At 45.7% G+C, this 19,820-nt stretch overlaps 3 protein-coding genes across 4 annotated transcripts in view; 1 reads left to right on the top strand and 2 right to left on the bottom strand.

Moving 5' to 3' along the window:
• The window catches only part of LOC123462280 (protein POLR1D-like), a 34,072-nt gene extending 17,147 nt beyond the window's left edge, over nucleotides 1-16,925 (bottom strand). Inside the window, exon 1 of the mRNA XM_045155511.1 lies at nucleotides 16,799-16,925. Within this exon, the coding sequence (XP_045011446.1) occupies nucleotides 16,799-16,824 (26 nt within the window). The 5' untranslated portion in view covers nucleotides 16,825-16,925. The remainder of the gene's footprint in view (nucleotides 1-16,798) is intronic.
• On the bottom strand, nucleotides 15,074-16,928 carry LOC101609385 (RNA polymerase I and III subunit D). The gene is made up of 2 exons (XM_004659846.2): nucleotides 16,799-16,928; nucleotides 15,074-15,627 (listed from the first exon to the last, which is right to left on the bottom strand). Exons 1-2 carry the CDS (start codon nucleotides 16,822-16,824, stop codon nucleotides 15,252-15,254), a joined length of 402 nt encoding a protein of 133 aa, XP_004659903.1. The 5' UTR covers nucleotides 16,825-16,928; the 3' UTR covers nucleotides 15,074-15,251.
• A 1,481-nt stretch (nucleotides 16,929-18,409) lies between these two features.
• The window catches only part of Lnx2 (ligand of numb-protein X 2), a 90,364-nt gene continuing 88,953 nt past the window's right edge, over nucleotides 18,410-19,820 (top strand). Inside the window, exon 1 of one of the 2 annotated variants that reach the window (XM_045155191.1) lies at nucleotides 18,410-18,540. The gene's annotated coding sequence lies outside the window, so the exon portion shown is untranslated. Of the gene's footprint in view, nucleotides 18,603-19,820 lie in introns of both variants that reach the window. The other variant, XM_045155192.1, reaches the window with a different exon arrangement.

Genomic DNA, 19,820 nt, shown 5'->3' with positions numbered 1-19,820 from the left:
GGATTAAAAATATGTGTAGAGGGCTGGTGAGATGGCTTAGTGGTTAAGTTGTTTGCCTGAAAAGCCAAAGGACCCAGGGTTGATTCCCCAGAACCCACCTAAACCAGATGCACAAAGTGATGGATGCATCTGTAGTTCATTTGCAGGGCTGGAGGCTCTGGCATGCCCATTCTCTCTGTCTGCCACTCTCTCTCTTTCTCTTGAATAAATAAAATAAAAAAAATATTTTTTAAAATATGTGTAAACCTGGCATGGTGGTGCACACCTTTGATCCCAGCACTTAGGAGGCTGTGGTGAGAGGACTGCTCTGAGTTCAAGGCCACTCGAGCTACAGAGTGAGTTTCAGGTCAGCTTGGACTTGAGTGAGACTCTACCTTGAAAATGAAACAAATACTGGTTGGCAGAAATAAGGTTAAAACAATTAATGAGCTCTTTCACTCAATAACAAACATTGTTTTCTCTTCAAGAAGACAGATGTTTTGAAGAAAAAAAAAAAAACTAGTGAAAAAACCCCACAACACTACAGAAGGATTTAAAGTCTAAAGATGGGTGTGGAAGGGAGCCAATATCCTAACAGAAAAGCTACCATGGCAGCTGCTGGAACCGACTAGGAGATAGGAAAATATGGCTAAAGACTAAAAAGCAGAAATGTGAAATTCCAGTCTTACCAAACAGCTGTTCAAAAAAAAGGGGGAAAAATTCAGATATTGTACCTAAGAAATACTACAATAAACAGTCTCTAGAGTTTGCTACAACAGTTTTCTTTAATGAGGGCAGAAGTTTGGCATACAGTCCTTTGATAAACACACCACATACCAGAAAAAAACCACCTCACCACAAGCTGGGTCTGTAAATCACTCTTAATCCTAAAAGAGCTTTATTTTGCACAAATGTTCTGCAGCTCTCTGCAGACTGCCCTAAACAATGCTTCAGAGTTCTTGGATCTCAGCCCTAAGGATGGCTATTCAGCAGAGAGTCTGGTCAGCCTGCTGGAGCTGTTTTCTTCTGTGGTGTCAAGACTGTAGTAATCTGCTAGACAATAAGCTGTCCTGCCCCTCAGATTTCAGTGTCTGACTCACCAATGATCATAAATTATACTCAGAAACATGAGCCAAGGGATGCAAAACAATGAAGGGCAAGTTCTAGAATGGACAGGATCCTAAAAAAGAATTTTCATGGTTTAACGCATGTAGAAACTAGTCTTCCTACTGATGCCAGTTTTGAATGTGTGCGTATGTGAGTGCATTTAGTATGTGTGATGTATGTGTGCGCATGTGAGTGTAGTTAGTATGTATGAGAAGGTCGGCCATCTCCTACTGCTCTTCCCTGTGCTTCCCTGAGATGAGGTCTCTCAGCAACCTACTGGTTTCGGCCAGCCTGGCCGACTAGAGAGCCCCAGGATTCTCTTGTCTCTGCTCCCCACAGAAAGGTGCTACTTTAGGGTAAATAATTTACCAGTCATTAACTAGTCAAGCAGCTTTTAATCCAGGAATAAAACACTTGTTCTAACATTTGAAGTTCAGCAGGCCGGCTAAGGTGGTGCATGCTGGTAGGAAATTGCCGAAGAGACGGAGGCAGGAGGATCAGGAAGCTTAGCAGTGCATCATGGGAAGAGAGGAAGAGAGAGCCTGCGCTCCATGCCCATGAGCAGCACAGATCAAATCCATGTCTGCCCTGAGCCAAACAGTACACAGCCGAGTGTGGCCTCTGGAGGCAGGAAATGATGACAGGTCACGGAAACGGAGCAAGTAGCCCACCCCAGAGTGAGGGTGCACCCTTCTGCCACACAGACTGCCAGACCTGCCTCATCCTAACCCCAGGCATTCTATCTTTCCCATTAGAGCTATCAAACGTTGCTTTGAGGAATATGGTAGTTTTCTCTACAAACGTGGTAGGGAGAGACTTAAAAAAAAAAGCATTTACGCATATATCATCTTTTGTTTGTTTTCAAGGCAGGGGCTCATTCCAGCCCAGGCTGACCTGGAATTTGGTCTGTAACTTCCGGCTGGCCTCAAACTCATGGTTATCCTCCTACCTCTGCCTCCTGAGTGCTGGGATTAGAGGCATGTGCCAGCAAGCCTGTTTTATGCCATATTTTTTACATCAAGAATTAAGTACCAACATCTTTCATTTTACCAATTTATTAGGGGCTGGGGAAATGGCTTAGCAGTTAAGGCGTTTGCCTGTTAAGCCTAAGGACCCGGGTCATTCCCCAGAACCTTCATAAGCCAGGTGCACAAGGGGCACATGTGTCTGGAGTTCACCTGCAGTGGCTACAGGCCCTGATGTGCCCATTCTCCCCTTCTGTATTTGCCTCTTTCTCTCTCTCTCAAATAAATAAATATAGACTAAAAAAAGAAATAGAAGGAAAAAATAATTTACTAAAAGGCTTGCAAATTCTTAACTCTTTAAACAGTGTGCTGCTAAGTTTCAAGTTGTTTTTCTTTTTTTTTTTAAAAATTATTTATTTATTTGAGAGCGACAGACACAGAGAGAAAGACAGATAGAGGGAGAGAGAGAGAATGGGCGCGCCAGGGCTTCCAGCCTCTGCAAACGAACTCCAGACACATGTGCCCCCTTGTGCATCTGGCTAACGTGGGTCCTGGAGAATCGAGCCTTGAACCGGGGTCCTTAGGCTTCACAGGCAAGCGCTTAACTACTAAGCCATCTCTCCAGCCCTCAAGTTGTTTTTCAAGTGGTAGTTTATACAGCATGAAATTAAGTAGGGCAAGGCAATTTCAAATCCCCTTTTAACAACCAAGAAAATGATCCAGCTGATACATATATGCAAGTGCTTTGGGGAAAATTCCCTTTCTTTGATAGTAGGTTAACAGGATCCAGAAGCTAAACTCACATATGTACACACACCAAGAACCTAACATTGACAGCCGCATTCCTTAGAAGACAATGTTTACAAAAGTTCAAAGTACTGAACTTACATGACCCACTAAACAAGTCTGTCATAAATGTACAGCTGGAAACATCGTTTTACATTTATTTTCTCAGCCTGAGAGATGCATCCTTACTAAGATAGCTGAAGTTACACAGCTCTGGTTAATGTAAACACCTTCTTAACACAAGCTCAGCGTAATGGCAGCAAAGGACAACCATAGCCAGGCATGGTGGCTCACACCTGTAATCCTAGCACTTGGATAGCAAAGGCAAGACGGAGGCCAGCCTGGTCACACGGCAAGTTCCAGGCCAGGGAGAGTTACATAGTGAGATCTTTTCTTTAAAAGCAAGCCAACAAGCAAGCCATTCCTTTCCCACAAAACAATAAAACCAAACTTCCCTGAAGAACCTACAGATTACCTGCAGAGGTAAGTAAAGGGAAGAAACCAGCAACAGGAAGGAAAGAAGCCCAAGGCACAGAAACTTTCATGGTGATTACTTCAACCTTTATGCTTATATCTCATATCAGCTGCCAGCAGCCAGCAAGCAAGGAAGGAATACACTGGTGGTTTTGGCATCAGAAACCAGCTGTAAGAAATGAAGACTCTGCAATCACGGAGAATTCTGCTGTTCAGACTTACTGTTTTATTAGGGATCAAAACCCTTATGTACAATCTTCTCCATTCTAGAACCATCTCTTCTGCTACCAAGTACAAACCACCCTTGGGGAGAACAGCAGCAGGAGCTTAAGTGGATGTAGCCATGCTAGCAAAGCACTTAGAACAGGGTGAAAAGTAGAACAGGTATGCAATTGCGGCTGCAGGTAAACTCTGAGAGGTACATCATGCTAGTTACCAGACATCATTTGGTATCTACCCAGTCTAACATACTTTTATGCTCACAAAGAGCACTTCATTTTAAATAAAAATGTCCTTTCATATTCCATATGAAATATCAACTCTAAATCACAATTCTGAGCATTTGTTTGATGGAAATCGGGTCATATATTGAACTTTCTATAATAACCTCTACACACATAGTGTTTCAGGAAAGGCCTTAAGTTTAAGTATTTACCAGGCTCATTTTACTATAATTTCCAAAGAAACCAAAATGAATGAAAATGCTCTAGTAAAGACTTATTAAATTTTTCTTATTATTTTTTTTCTAAATGCAAGGTGATGGTTTCTCACATGCTAGCTTTAGAGGTCGTTCAACTTAACTTATGTTTTAGAGAAGTTAACTTGCCTAAGACTAAATAATTATCTGAATTTGGGAGTACTTAGCCCAAAATTGTCAAAAATATTTCTCCTTCCTCTGCTCCCCGCCCCCACACTGAATCTAGGAAGAGACAAAACAGTCTCAGGAGAAATCAGACCAATCTCCACTTTAGAGGACTAACATGATTGCAATGCTGTGCCATGCATGCCCACAGCTGGGCGGTCTCAGACACACAACCTTCAGAGAGGCAGAGAGAAGGAGGAGCGTGTGTGAGAGAGAATGGGCACGGCAGGGCCTTCAGCCACTGCACATGAACTCCAGATGCATGCGCCACCTTGAGCATCTGGCTTACGTGTGTCCTAGGGAATCAAACTGGGGGCCTTTGCCTTTGTAGGCAAGATCCTTAACTGCTAAGCCATCTCCCCAGCTCAAAAATATTTTTAAATACCCACTTTAGGGCTGGGGAGATGGCTTAGTGGTTAAGGTGCTGCTACTCCCTTTCCAGTGACTGGCAACTAAGGCTTGGTGAAATAACACGTCCTGCCGACGTCAGTCTCAAGTACCATGAGCTGACTAACCTTGAGCCTCTGACTTCATGGCCAGAAACCTTTTGAGTGAACACATGTTCTTATTTTTATTCAGGCTATGGAGGTATTTTCCATATTTTGATGATATCCAAAAATAGTGTTTTGGTTGGCACAACACAGATGAAAAGTTAAAATACATTTACTTAAAGATAATGCCACCAATTGTGGTGGCGCATGCCTTTAATCTCAGCATTTTAGGAGGCAGAGATAGAAGGGAGTTTGAGGCCACTCTGAGACTACACAGTTAATTCCAGGTCAGTCTGGGCTAAAGTAACACCCTACCTCAAAACAATCAAAAAGGACAATGACAAGGGAACTTAAGAAGATGAAAAGTAATTTTTAAAAAAAATTTGTTTATTTGAGCGAGAGCGAGAGAAAAAGGCAGACACACACACACACAGAGAAAGAGAGAGAGAGAGAGAATGGGCACGCCAGGGCCTCTAGCCACTGCAAACGAACTCCAGATGCATACACCCCCTTGTATATCTGGCTTACGTGTGTCCTGGGGAATCGAACTGAGGTCCTTTGGCTTTGCAGGCAAACGCTTTAACCGCTAAGCCACCTCTCCAGCCCAAAAGTTATGCTTTTATGAACCAAGTAGCAGTACTAAAGCCATATCTGGTTCTTCACCAGACTCTGAGCTCACTGACCCATTCGTGATTAAGACTGAATTACCTTAAACCTGGTTACTTAACTTCTCCAGGCCTTGGTTTCCCTTTCTATAGATGGGTAAACTGGTTCTCCCACTTGAATCAGTCCTCTTGCTTCACAGTCACAGGTACGTGGCTGCTAGGCCATCTGTTTTCAGCTACAAACAAGCCTACTTGGCTTTCCCGTGTCCTGGCTTGCTTTGAAACACATACCTCAGACTGGGACCGGGCCTATTAGAACAAGCAATCAGGAGGGAGCCCTCTGCTTGCTTGCTACAAGTCTGGGCAGCAGATAGTGACACACCTGAAGGCTGACACTTCTAGACACAGACATTTTAATAGACATTTCTAATCATAAGCCTCCAGAATCCCTTTTGCCATCCATTTAAAGACAAAGTATACTCATTGCCATGTAAGCAAACGACAGAAACAAATCTGTACTATTTGAGGCTGGAAGGCTTGGATTACAAGATCTGAAGCGGAACATAACTCCAACTCATTTATTTTGACAAAGGAAACACTGACTGTACTCCATTCCTCATCTTTAGGGAGTGTGGTGGTAACTGAAGCTTATGACTCAAATTATATATATTTATTAATCACTTCTGAAGAAAAACTCTGCTAAGTATTCTTAGCACCAGCACTTATGCTTAAGAAGCAACTCTAGATGTGGAATCTCAGTGATGTGAACCCTTGAACTCTGACACCTCCACACATATACACAACGCACCCTGATCATAATCCCCGCCCACCACCAAAGAAGACATATTCTGAGATCCTACCATGTATGGTGGTTAGAAACGAACAGAGGCTGACTAAGTGCCCCTGAGGATCTAAGGGAAGTCTGTTCATCTTCCTGAGAAGGCAATGTGATCAAGTTGGCACAGGAGATGCCAAGTTCTAGAACATCATTTCTTGGTTTTGTTTTTCAGATGCTTCAAGATACATAAAGCTAAGATCTCTGGAAAGTCCCTCCAAAGTGAAGGAAAGCTCATTTCACACAGCATTTAGCTTTGTAAAAAAAGTTCTTTTTAGATATAACTGGTATATGAATTCCCCAACTCGGAGCTCATGGGATAGTTACATGAAGTAGAAAAGACTTTCATAAAACCAAGAGTCTGCTTCGGCTTTCCACACCTAGAGCCCAGCCTGCTCACAAACATGCTCAGTTCTTTCTTAGCTTAGGCTCCCCTAGTCTGCCAGGCACCGCCTATCAGGTCTGCTGGTTCCTACTCAGGCCGTCTTTTGCCTTCATGAACTCTGAGGTCTGATGCCTCCTGGACAGACCAGTCACTTGGCATGCACTTGACAGGTAAATTATATAATATATTCACATATTACATACACTTATACATAAGTTAGAAGGCAATAAATGTTACACAAAGGTGTGGGGAGCAACCTTAACTAGCTGGGTGTGATGGTGCAGGCCTTTAATCCCAGCACTTGGGAGCCAGAGGTAGGAGGATCGCTGTGAGTTTGAAGCCACCCTGAGAATACAGAGTGAATTCCAGGTCAGCCTGGGCTAATGTGAGACCCTATCTTGAAAAACAAAAGAAACTTAAGGAAGAGTCCTGTGAAACAGTCTCACAATTTTATGAGGTACAAAAGTTGGAAGAAATGATATCCTTTTTCAGAATCTTTATTTGGTCCAGTCACATTGCAACTTTGCAAAAGCAGGAGCCAAATGATATTCATCTTTGCATTCCTAATACCAGAAACACAGCAGCACCTTACATAGCTGCTGGAAAACCTAAGAATGTATTCTGTATTTTTCCAAAGTGCTACTTGTAATGAGGCAGACAGGTAATGAATGTATCATCTGGTACTGGCAAAGCAGTCCATCTTCGAATCAGATCTTCTGACTTCAATCCCAGGATACCCATGGGATGATAAACTTACATTTCTTGCTTTACTAGAGTTCTGTGAGCACAAGATACCAAGGAAAATCTGTATTACCCAATTGTACTGATAGTCCAAACTAAAAATGTCCTTTGATCAATTTCAAGTGGAAAATGATTTGCTTTTATTTTAGACCAATAGTAGAAAAGAGATGGATTATGGTATAAAACTGACAAAAATGAAAGTGGCAAAGGTTCCTGTGCACAGGCAGAAAACATAAAAGGAAACAGAATACATAGCCACCTTTCACTGACGGGAAGATGACTTTTAAAAAACATTTATTTATTTATTTACTTATTTATGAATGACAGAGATGGCGAGGGGGGAAGGAAGAGGCAGAGAGAATGGCTCCAGGACCTCTAGCCAATGCAAAGTCCAGATGCATGCACCACTTTGGGCATGTGGCTTACATGGGGACTGGGAAATCGAACCTAAGTCCTTAGGCTCCGCAGGCAAGTGCCTTAACCCCTCAGCCATCTCTCCAGCCCAGAACTTGTATTTAAGAGTAGTTAAATAAGCCAACATAGAATTCAGTAAACAGTGAGTACTATGAGCGGATAAAGGCAGATGAGAACAGCGAGGAGGCTGCTCTGTGAGTGCCCACAGTTCTCTCACAGAGGGCGGCCTCTGAAGAGCTCGGGCTTCTACTTCTGGTGTTCAGTGACAATCCCCTCCTCCTGAGGACAACTGATTTCTGTTTAACAAACACAGTGTAACTGATGTGACATCATACATGAGATTAGGGTATGAAAAGACTGGCTTTGGGCTGAAGATTAGACTCAGTGGTTAAGCATGCTTCCTCTACAAACAGGAGGGCCTGAGGGGGCCTAAGACTTGAGTTCGAGTCTCCAGAAACCTTGTCAACAGCTGTGCCCAGCTGTAAGCCCAGCACTATGGGAGGGTGGAGACAGAAGCACTGGAGCTCATGAACAGCAAGCACCAGTCAGGAAGACTTCATTGCAAGGAAAAGCCAGGTGGGTGACACGGGGGGACCTGATGTTTTCCAGCTGTGAGCACATATAGAAACATACATCACACCACACGCCCAACACACTCAGCAGAAAAAAAAGTAAAGGACTGGCTTTTGTCTTGGATTCCCTCGAACTCTTCTAGAATCAGTTGTTCTGGGCCAAACTGGTTAGGGTCAAATCCTTGTCAATGCAAACCTAGGGCTGGAGTCTAGATCTAGACACCCGGAATGCAGACTTGTTACAGACCCTGGACTAGGTTCTAGCTAAGTGCCATCCACATTCCTGACCCACAGGAACATGCAATCTTGGTTTTCAGTCACTAAGTTTTGGGGTAATTCATTATGCACGTTATGAGTAACTAATACAGTGGTCAAGGGTGGTTCCTTGGAGTGGGGCAGGTCATGTGAAGATGTATGGCGAGTGAATTTCTAACAGTATGTGTCAAGGCCTTGAGATGGGACGCCAAGTGTGGAAAGACAGATGTGTTCACTAATACAATACAGCCCGAATATCCCCATATATAACACGGCACAACGAGTAATGTGAACACCATTAGTGCAATCACCATTTACGAGCTTGAACAACCAATATAACACTAGTTACAGATAACACCTGAGCATGTGCTAAGTGCTTTACTCATTTATTTGTTACAACTTACCTCATGAAGTAGGTGTCGTTATTCATCCAACTAACAGATAAGGCAACTGAAGACTCAGAAAAGCTAACCACTCATATTCACACACTAGGGCACTGAGGGGCCATTCCTGCGCCCTGCACATCCTGCTCTGATGGACAGAGCACCCTAGGGAAAGGAAGCCTCCTCTGCCCATGAAAAAGAAAAGGAACCCAAGTCCACATTGCTGTTTAAGTCAAGTCGTCTGTCACTGACTCATAGATACTCAAGGAAGTCTGATTTTCTCACGTAGTTCTTTTAATGGCACTGGTTGACACATTATCTACACTTTTTTTCTTTCAGGTTTGATTCATATCAGAAAGGTAAGCCAAAGGAAAACATCCAGGCAGGTTTTCTTTTTTGACATAGGTGTAACAGGTAATTTATGAAGAACAGGAATTATGGGCTGACATGTCAGTATAGTCTATTTTATACAGTCTTATGCTCACTGGCCTAGATCAAGCTCTGGCCTCCAACCAACATTCCAGATACCATCTGCTACAGACCTTGATTTACCTTCCTTATCTTCAAGTGTGGGAAAGATTGTGAATGTTCCAGCAGAATCTTAATTTCTTTTTGAAGAGAAAATCCATCCATTTATTTTTTATTTTCATTCATACTCAGCTCATAGGGATACTAGGTCCAACATGTTTTTTCTTAAAAGCTTTAATAGACTGGGAATTTACCACACTATTGTACCTATTAATGTGCTTCTTTGGACTAATGGAAGACCCAAGTCATACCTATGTTTTTGCTCATTTGTTCCTCAGTTTTCACACAAGAACCCACCAGTTTGTACAACATAGTTAATAATAGCACTAATAGCTCTGATTAGCAACATGAATGAGAACAAGTAATACGGGCCAGAAAGTGTCCTAAGCACTTTGAATATATTATCTAAATTAATAGTTATGGAAAGCTAGAGAGATGGCTCAATGGTTAAAGGTGCCTGATTTCAAAGCCTGATGCCCTGGGCTTGATTCTCCAGACCCAAGTAAAATCAGATGCATAAAGTGGTACAGGCGGGCTGGAGAGATGGCTTAGCGGTTAAGCACTTGCCTGTGAAGCCTAAGGACCCTGATTTGAGGCTCGATTCCCCAGGACCCACGTTAGCCAGATGCACAAGGGGGCGCACGCGTCTGGAGTTCGTTTGCAGAGGCTGGAAGCCCTGGCGTGCCCATTCTCTCTCTCTCCCTCTATCTGTCTTTCTCTTTATGTCTGTCGCTCTCAAATAAATTAAAAAAAAAAAAAAAAGAACAAAAGTGGTACAGGCATCTAGAGTTCATTTGCAGTGCCAGGAGGCTCTGGCAGTCTGTTCTTTCTTTCTCAACTAAATAAGAAAAATATTTTAAAAATAGCTATGGAATTCCACATGGTATCATCATTATCCCAATCTTTTTTCTTTAAAAACTTTTTCTTTTATAGGGGAGAGTGCGAATGCAGTCCAAGCTCAGGCATAAACAGGTCAAGCACAGCTGAAAGGTCCCAATTCACGTGACTAGACCCTCCACAGCTCCCACAACCTAACAGCCTATTGGCCTATTATTTAGTGTAACAGAGACCCAGCACCCCAAGTGTATCAACCATGGTTTCTTAGAAAGGGACAGAAGCAGGCCGCCCTTATGGCTATGGCTTCCACGCCTACGGATTAAACCAAGTCTGGATGGAATAAATGGCTGCTTTTGCACGTTATTATTTCTTACATAATACATGTAACACATGGTGGTAGATATTATACGGAATCTAGAGAGGAGTCAAAGTATGCAGGGGGATACAGCAGGTTCTAGGAAAATTTGTCATTTCACACAAAGGACAAGTGGGTTTTGATAGCTACGGGGGCCTAGGAACCCTCCACCAGTGGACACGGAGGGTTGACTAGGTATGTCTGTTCTCAAAAATACCAAGGGAAAAAGGTACATTAAAACTACAAAAACCAACTCGGGAGCTGGGGAGATGGCAGAGTCCAACTGATGCTCACCAAAAATCTGACTTCTGTCTAATGAGCTGGAGGCCATTAAATATTAAGGAAACTGGAAAGGGTGGGAAATTGTGGGCCAAGGAACCTGGTATGTTCTCATACTTCTAGAAATATAAGATACTCTGGAGTAGAACTAAATGGATCACTTTTTATGCAGACATTTTCTTCTCTAGAGATTCTGTGTGATCCTGTAATGCCAATTAATTAGAGCACTTAGATGTTACAGCTATAGCCAATTCATAACTAGTTTGTAAAGTGCTTTGAAAATGGAATGAGCTAAACAAGTACTCAGTTATTATATATTAAAAGCCTTTGGTGTCTAACAGAACTGTTTAATGACTGACTCTTTTAAATTTCTGATCTTGAACCATTAGTACTGCAATCAGAGTAAAATGTTATTGCTGAGCAAATAAGATACTGACCAAGTGATTTTCAGCTTGACATAAATAAGGTTCATGTCCATCCTTGCCCTTCTTTCGGCCATCTCAGCCTTTCTTCAACTCGTAAAGAACCATGGGTCAATTCCTTTCACTTATTTGGGACTCTTGGTTATCTTGTCAGTTCTGTTTTCTACCTTCACCCTCTGCCTTCTGAAGGGTTTTATATGGACCTTGTGTTTATGGCCACCCTAAATAGAATTCAGGCTGCATGCCACATAATTAATGACAATAAACTCTTTACTGCAATGAAGTCATACGATACGGTGGTAGTCGCCAGTGGGTGTACGTCTCATGTGCACTTTTACTAATTATCTCAACCTACTATCATCCCTCCATACCTCTATGTACACGAGCAACTTCATTTTCATCTGACAAGCTTTGGTTCAGAAGAAACGAACTCCATGGAAATTCTGCTCACTATCCCTGTAACCCTACCCATAGGCAACATTTCACTCTGGAAGTGAAGTTTTTCTTTCTTTTCCACTAACCCCTTTTGGGTCTTCTTACATCTTCCAAATTTCCTTCCTTCCTTCTTCTTTTTTTTTTTTTTTCCCCGAGGTAGTCTCACTCTAGCCCAGGCTGACCTGGAATTCTTTCTGTACTCTCAGGATGGCCTTGAACTCATGGCAATCTTTCTATCTCTGCCTCCCAAGTGCTGGGACTAAAGGCGTGAGCCACCATGCACAGCTTCTAAACTTCCTTTCTATCTTTGCCAGCCCAGATTATACTCCCTATTTGCCCAATGGCTCCTCTCTCTTCCCACTCTTAATCTTTAATGCCCCTATGGACTCTACTTCCTCTACACAGAAAGCATTAATGCTCAACCCGAAATGAATGTTGTCCAGCCAGAGACCACTATTTTAGATCCAATGAATTTTTTTGTTGCTCAATTGACTCATTTACCACCATCCTCTCCATTTTGGAAGCCCTGATCTCCTCAGCTCCTTTTCACAGGCATGCTTACCAGCTTACCACTTTCCCCTTTTAGCTACACTTTAACCCTGAGGTAGTCTTGGGCTTGGTCCCAGATTCCCTTTGTCACCCTCCAACCTTTGCTGACTTGGCACTTTTGTAATTAGCATCACAAAGTTTACCTTTTGGTTAGCTAGCTCTTTCCCATGACCCCAACTCATACACACGCTTACAGTGCTCAAAAATGGGGCTGGAGAGATGGCTTGGCCGTTAAAGCACTTGCCTGTGAAGCCTAAGGACCCAGGTTTGGTTCCCTAGTACCCACATAAGCCAGATACACAAAGTGGTACATGTGCCTGGAGTTTGTCTGCATTGGCAAGAAGCCCTAGTGTGCTTATTTCTAATAAACAAAAAAATTTTTAAGACATTGAACATTTGACTTCTTTCACCCTCAGCATCTCCCATCTCCAAGGCAGGAGTCACCCGTTTCCTTACCTTCCATACCCAGTTCTTGATGCCTACCAGTTCTATAGTAATTCAGTTCTAAAAATTATCTCAATTCTATGCCCGCTCCATGATGAGGGAGGTTTTCACCTTTCATGGCACTTCAGATCTAAGAGCTGTGCCCTCCTACTCCACCTTCACTATATTCAAGGTTCTCCTGCTACCCTGTGTTAACCAAAGGAGCACATTCCTTCAGTTCTTCCTCCCACTGAATCCAGAGGAAGCCTTTCTGCTCCTTTCCTCAACTAGAACACGCAAATCCTTCAACACCTTCAGTTCCTCAAACCATCCAGGTCTTCTGCTTCAGGCCCCTTTCCATAAGCTCCCCTCCACACCCATGCATTCTCCCCACACTGCACAGCCAGTTCCTTCTTTCCTGCAACCTTGAGAAGATCTTCCCTGACTTTTGTGCCTATCGCAGACTCTTCTCATGTTTTCAATCCTGATCCTGTATTTGTTTCTTTTACAGGACTATGACCTAAACAAGTGTTCCTATTAGCATATCTATCCTAAAGGCCTGGCACTCAACAAATATCTTTAAGGTAAGTGGGCTGAAAGGTAGGAAATATAAGCTCCATGGCAGGTTAGGAGGTCACATTTGAGGGAACAAAAGGCTACAAGACATTAACTCCTTACATGGATTCATCCATACTCAGTACGTATCTGGTTAGTATGTGGTGTTATGCCCAGTACTGGGATCATATAAACACATACAGGTCAGCTTCGGCTACAGTGAGATCCTACCTCAACAAATACATATCTATGTATGTGTGTGCGCATACATATACATATATGTATATTTGGCCTGGGGTGTTGACAAGTCAGTTTTGCTTATCTTTTGTAGTTTTCTGATGCAGCATCTTACTACATCTGCCTGGCCTCCAACTTGCAGTCCTCCTCCCTCAACTTCTGGAGTGCTGGCACTACAGCATACATCATCATGCCCAGCTGACAAATTCTGACAAGACTAGAGGATAATGTAAAATTCACCAGAAGAGGGAACAGCAACAGAAAAGGTCTAAAACGCACTGGGATGCAGACTACTGGGAATCATGGGCTAACAGACATTTAAGGTGAATTAATTATCTGACAGGACTGAAGAGGTACAAGGATGGCTTTTGGATATGATTTGCTAGTATTTAAGTTTCCCCAAAATGTCATTTTTTTTCCCACACAGAATCTTGCTTTTCTAAATTCTTAACTCCCACCAAAGGTTTTCTTTCTAATCCTGTGCTATATTTAGTCACCTACTTAAGAACTAAAAAAATACTGTTTAATCGTTAAAAAAAAAATCAAAACTGCCTTACTCATGTATTATATATTGCATTAGTTTTCTGAAATTCAACCAATAAGGTAGTATCCACCCTGTACATGCTGCAAAGATGGCCCAGGGGTTAAGGTGCTTGCCTGCAAAGCCTAAAAACGTGGGTTCAATTCCTCAGCACTCACATAAACCAGACTAAGTGGCACATGCACCTGGAGTTCCAATTGCAATGACTAGAGGCCCCAGTGTACTCTCCCTCTGTACTTGCAAGTATACACACACACACACATATATATATATATATTTAAAACAAACTCAGGCTGGGAAGATGGTTTAGCAGTTAAGGAGCTTGCCTGTGAAGCCTAAGGACTCATGTCCAACTCTCCTGGTCCCATGTAAGCCAGACACTGATGAAAGCATGCAATGTGGCACGTGCACACAAGTGGGTGCATGTGTCTGGAGTTTGATTACAGTGGATAGAGACCCTGGCATGCCTATTCTTTCTCTTGTTAAAGAAAAAAAAAAAAAAAAAAAGAGGCCAGTCTGTTGGATATCCCTCAAAAAAAAAAAAAATCTTTCATGCAAAATAAAAATTCTTGTCTTTCAAATTACTTCTTATATTTGCTCAATCCAAAGTCAAGCCAAAAGACGCATTTCTCATCTCTAAAATATCTAGCCAGGCGTGGTGGCATATACCTTTAATCCTAGCAGAGGTAGGATCGCCATGAGTTTGAGGCCACCTTGAGACTACATAGTGAATTCCAGGTCAGGCTGGACTAGGAGCAAGGCCCTACTTTGAAAAACAAAAACCAAAAAAGAATCTACTGCCGGGTGTGGTGGTGAATGCCTTTAATCCGACCTTTAATCCCGGCTACCTCCCTTCTTTTTAAAACTAGTCTTTGGGTCATATTCAATCTACCCTTTCCTATCACCCCAGCCTGACAAACAAATATTCCTCTTAATGATCATTACCAAAGTACCTGTCTTGGTCCAATTTTCTCACTTTCAATGTAGGCTGAATTTAGAAAGGGACGGGGTCATCCTTGAGAATCATCTGGTTGCAAGGAATAAAAACCACTCAAAACTAGTTTAAACAAGAGAGAGAATTTATTAGGCAAACAAAAGTTCTTGCAGAGATTTCAGCAACTGTGGTCAGCAGCTACAGCCATATCTTTGTCAAGAAAGCAAGCTGTAATCACAAATTGTAATTCTGGCCTTCTGTGGGCTTATGAGGATGGCTCTCCTTGGATCCTGCATAAGGGACTAGAATGCGTGTTCATTTCTGCTGGCCTTTCGATCTTTATAGTCCTTTATGCTGGCCTCAAACTTATCCAGGACATGCTGGCAGACAGCCATGAGCTCGTTCAGGCCTTTCTGAAATGGCTCAATAGCTGGCAACGCACCCCGCGTCTGAATGCGCAAATTAATTTTGCTCTCTGAAGGATGGGTCGTAGTGTAACCACAAAATTCCACTTCCGGGTTCTTCATGATCACGTACCGCAGAGAGTTTCCTAGGGTATGGTCCTCCTCGTGCAATACAAACGTCACACAATGTCTATCTGTTCCAGCTGCCTGGACCATTTCCAGGGCTGTCTTCCTCTCGCCTTCTGCCATTGAGGTCTTCAATCCTGATATTTTTCTACACACATATTTTGTTTTATAAGAATGAGATCATTTGGAATATTTTGTGACTAGCTATAAATGTTACTACATTACAATCGCAACACATTAATCTATTCTGGCTACACAGAACTGTCAATCTCTCATTTTCCTGCCTCCACCCATAGACACTTAATAAACTAAGTATTTACCTTCAGGTTTCTCCCTACTCCATTTGACCATCTACACTGCCCGCAAGGGAAGTTTTCTCAGCAAAACACAACATGAAATGTTTGCAAAACTATTCTTTTTGGTAGAGCCACGAGGAAGGAGAATTAGTACAAGGTAGGCCCTGCTGGAAAATGAAAAGGGAGTGGACAGGCATTGAAGAACAGAGTATTTTAATATAAAAAAAATAGAAACCAGGGCTGGAGAGATGGCTTAGAGGCTAAGGCGTTTGGCTGCAAAGCCAAAGGACCCAGGTTCGACTCCCCAGGACCCACGTAAGCCAGATGCACAAGGTGGCGCATGCGTCTTGGGTTTGTTTACAGCGTCTGAAGGCCTTGGCGCACCCATTCTCTCAAATAAATAAATAAACTTAAGAAAAATCGATACCAGAGACAATCAAGGCGCAGGCCAACTATGGCTTTCATCTAATTTGCAAGAGGTAAGGGAAAGTGAAGGAAGGCGAGGGAGGGGAAGAGTTTCGTACAGGGGTGTCCAACCTTTGGCTTCTCTGGGCCACGTAGGACTGCCTTGGGTCACACATTTTTTGCAATGCGGAAAGAGGGAGAGAAAGGACTAGGCGGATAGGTCGCAGCAGTCTACACGGAGAACCGCGAGCACCGGCTCCCGGGGACTCGAGGTGGCTCAACATGCGGGCACCACGGCTCGGGGGCCCGGTGCGTGACTTTACACGTGGCCGTTCCAACGGGGCGGGGGGGGGGTGGCAGTTTGGGACCTGACTCTCTCATCTCCCGACTTCTCCCCGCTCCCGGCTAGCTAGTGCACCTCTGAACGCTTCTGTGTCAGTACATCCACCCGCGCCTCCCTTCCCCACCTCCTCCGAGCCTGACGTTAGGCCTCGCCACCACGCCGGGCCGGGCCGGGCCTCCTCCGCCGCCGCCGCCGCGAGCCCCCTCGGCTACCCGCTCCCCTGGGCCCGGAGCCGCCCTAGCTCCCCGCTCCGCCCGGCTCTCCTCCGCGGCTACCTCTCCAGTTCCTGGTCCTCTTCCATCGCGGGCGGCGGCTTCCGGGGATACTCAGCGAGCGCTGGCCCAGACGAGACTCTGCCCCATAGCGCGCACGACGCGGGCGAAGCAGGAAGGAAGAAAACGAGCCGAGGACGGAAGGAGGGGGGCGGAGCCGGCGCGGGGCGAGGGGGCGGGGCGAACTCCCAGAGGCCACGCCCCTCCCGCGCTCCGGCGCAGGCAGAGGCGGCGCGCTCACCTGGCGCGTGCGCGCGCAGGAGCTTCGTGGGGGCGGGGGGGTGGGGCGCGGGGGCCGCGTGCGCTTCACCACCCAGGTGCTGCAACCCGGCACAGCCTTCGAGTACCTTCCTTGGCGGCGGCGAAGGGCCGTCACTGAAGACAGGCTTTTTTTTTTTTTTACGTTTAGGGGTGATCAGTACACCTCGGGAAGGGACGCGACTGGTGTAGGGAAGACATGAAACTGATTGGCAATGTCACAGCTTTTTTTTTTTTTTACGTTTAGGGGTGATCAGTACACCTCGGGAAGGGACGCGACTGGTGTAGGGAAGACATGAAACTGATTGGCAATGTCACAGCTTAAGAGGGCGTCGATCCCAATTTGGCGTTCTTGACAAATATCCCAAGGAGATCAAAGGGCCGCCTTTGCCTTCCTCTTGGCCGGCGAGAGATCGGGGTGGTGGTGCGTGGGGGGGGGTGGGGAGGGAAGGATGAGAATGAGTTTGGGAGAAAAACTGTCCCCAGGCTTCCCAACGCCTTCCTCTTTCCCAGGATGCTTTCTTTTCTCTCTAAGATGCTTTCTAACACTGAGGTCTGTCTTCTCCCATCTCCACGGACCGCGCAGGCTCCTTTAGCCTCACCTGCGGAACCTCCCTCACCTTTGTTCCCAGGTGTCCCCGCCCTCCCCTCCCTCCCCACTCCATTCCTTCGGGGACTCTTGGGGTGTGCGTGTGTTGGGGGAGGGAATCAGTTCGTCCCCGCTCCCCTAGATCCCGGCCAGGCCGTGTCACCGGCCCTACCTCGGCTGTCCTCTAGCCCAACACACCTCCATTCCTGCTTTCCTGCACCAGCCTTGGCCACCCCCACCTCCCGAGGCTTTGCCCGCCCCCTCCCCCTCCCCCTCCCCAGCTGTTCCGCTCCCCTAGCCGCGCTCGGGGGTGCCCGCAGACACTTCCAGAGCGTCTCCGGCGAGGAGAATCAGGCGAGCGACGGGGACAGCCCCGAGCCACGGTGGTGGTGGGGGGGAGGGCAAGGCGGGGACGGGCGGAGTGGAGCTCAGTCTAACCCGAGAGTGACGGACCTGTTCACGCCGAGGGAGGAGGGCGGAGGGGAGGGGGAGGAGGAAGAGGGCTCTGCGGCTTCTCGGATAGGCGGAGCCGCCGCAGGCCCCGCCCATGTCCCGCCCACCGCCGCCGCTGATTGGCTCAGGTGCGTGTCGGGTTGGGCCGCTCGGTCTCTCGGAGCTCTCCCCCCACCGGCGGTGGGGGGGGTGGGTTGGAGAAAGGCAAGCGAGCGAGCAGGGGCGGTTGAGAAGTGAAGTCTTGGCCGGAGTTTGCTTCTTGCCAGGAAATCCGCGGCCACGAGTTTCCCACCCCCCTCCTCCCCCGCCGCCACCACCACCACCGCCGCCCGGGGCGGAGTGGAGACTTCTTCGGGGCGCCGGGCCACGGAGAGCGAACGGCCGGGCGCTGGGGCGGCGTGGCGGGGAGACACCCCCGCCGACAGCCGCGCTTTTCCCTTCCCCGGTGAGTTAACTTTGCCCGCGCCCTCTCTCGCCGGTTCCGGGCTGCAGCCTGCCGGTGCTCAGGTACGGTGGGAGGGGGGTGTGTGTGTGTGTGAGGATCACCGCGCCCCGAAAGGCGCCGCCGCCGGTCCCGGGGTGGGGTGGGGGGGACGCCGCCGACCTCCGCGGCTCGCTGCGTCCCGGGCGGCTGCGTGCGGCAGGGTGCGGGGTGCGGGAGATCGGCCGCCCGGGTGGGAGTCCTGTCCTGCTTTGTATTTTATTTTTCTTCCCCGCGTCGCTTGCTTGCTACGGAGGAAGGTGTGGGATTTCTGCGCCTTGTCGCGAATGAGACGGTGACACTGGCTGTCCTCACGCGTTCGATTCCGTTCCCCTGGACCGAGATGAGATCCATCTCCGCCCCAGCCTGTTGCCTGAGAAATTCTCACCTTTCAGAGACCGAGAGGGAGAGGTTGATTTGACATTTTCCTAAGGGGTAATTTCAAAATATGGATCTCGATTTGGAAGCATTTTGTGCACAAAGCATCACTCGGGAAATTCATCACTCGCTTTTCAAACCTCGTTGCCACGTTTTACACAGATTTTATATATATACATATATATATATGTATGTATATGCACACATATAGTGTGTATGTATTATCTATACCTATATATAGCGTTCTGGTATTTCAGTTGGCTTTTAAGACCATGGATCGTTGTCAGGAGCCAAAGTACCCTTCAGCATGGCTTTGCTGTATTGATTTAAAAAAAAAAATCGCAGACGTCAAGAAAGCAAGCTCCATGAAAATCGGTGACAAGTGCAGTTGGAGGAAACAGTTGTGAGCTGCACTTCGCTGGAACCGCCTTCCCTTTAAGAATTTCGCATTCTTGTAGCAGCAGTACTTAGTTGGGAATTGGCCTTCTTCCCAGGACTGATTTTGATTTTTCTCTTGCCCGTACAGTGATAAACAGCATCGATGAAGTTGGGTCTCAGTAGATCAGTTCTGTTTACTTGATTCTCCCTGCCCCCACCCCCCCCTGCCTTTGGTAAAAGGACTTTGGCAGATAAGGAAGGGGGTGGGTAGGATCTGGTGTTCTCTTTGGCTGTCAGTACTTTGCTGAGCCAGAAATAACAAAGTTTTGTATTAAAATGACTTGTCCCAGTCCCCACATGTGAGTTTTCCCATAGGCTTATATCAATCATTTCGTGTGTTAGCGTTCTAGTTCTGTTTCCTGTTCTTCTCATCAATTTGAAATTTTCTCAAAATATTTTTATTTATTTATTTGCAATGAGAAAGAGAG

Source organism: Jaculus jaculus, chromosome 7, assembly GCF_020740685.1.
Source record: "Jaculus jaculus isolate mJacJac1 chromosome 7, mJacJac1.mat.Y.cur, whole genome shotgun sequence".
In the NCBI taxonomy this organism is placed as follows: Eukaryota; Metazoa; Chordata; class Mammalia; order Rodentia; family Dipodidae; genus Jaculus; species Jaculus jaculus.
Note: the sequence above shows the minus strand (reverse complement) of the source record. Positions and strands in the feature narration are given on the sequence as shown.

Bases quoted from the DNA above. Each gene is read 5' to 3' on its own strand.
- LOC101609385 (XM_004659846.2), bottom strand. From the start codon at position 16,824: ATGGAAGAGGACCAGGAACTGGAGAG. The intron at 15,628-16,798 runs GTAGCCGCGGAG...ATATGTGTGTAG, and splicing joins GAGGACCAGGAACTGGAGAG to AAAAATATCAGGATTGAAGA.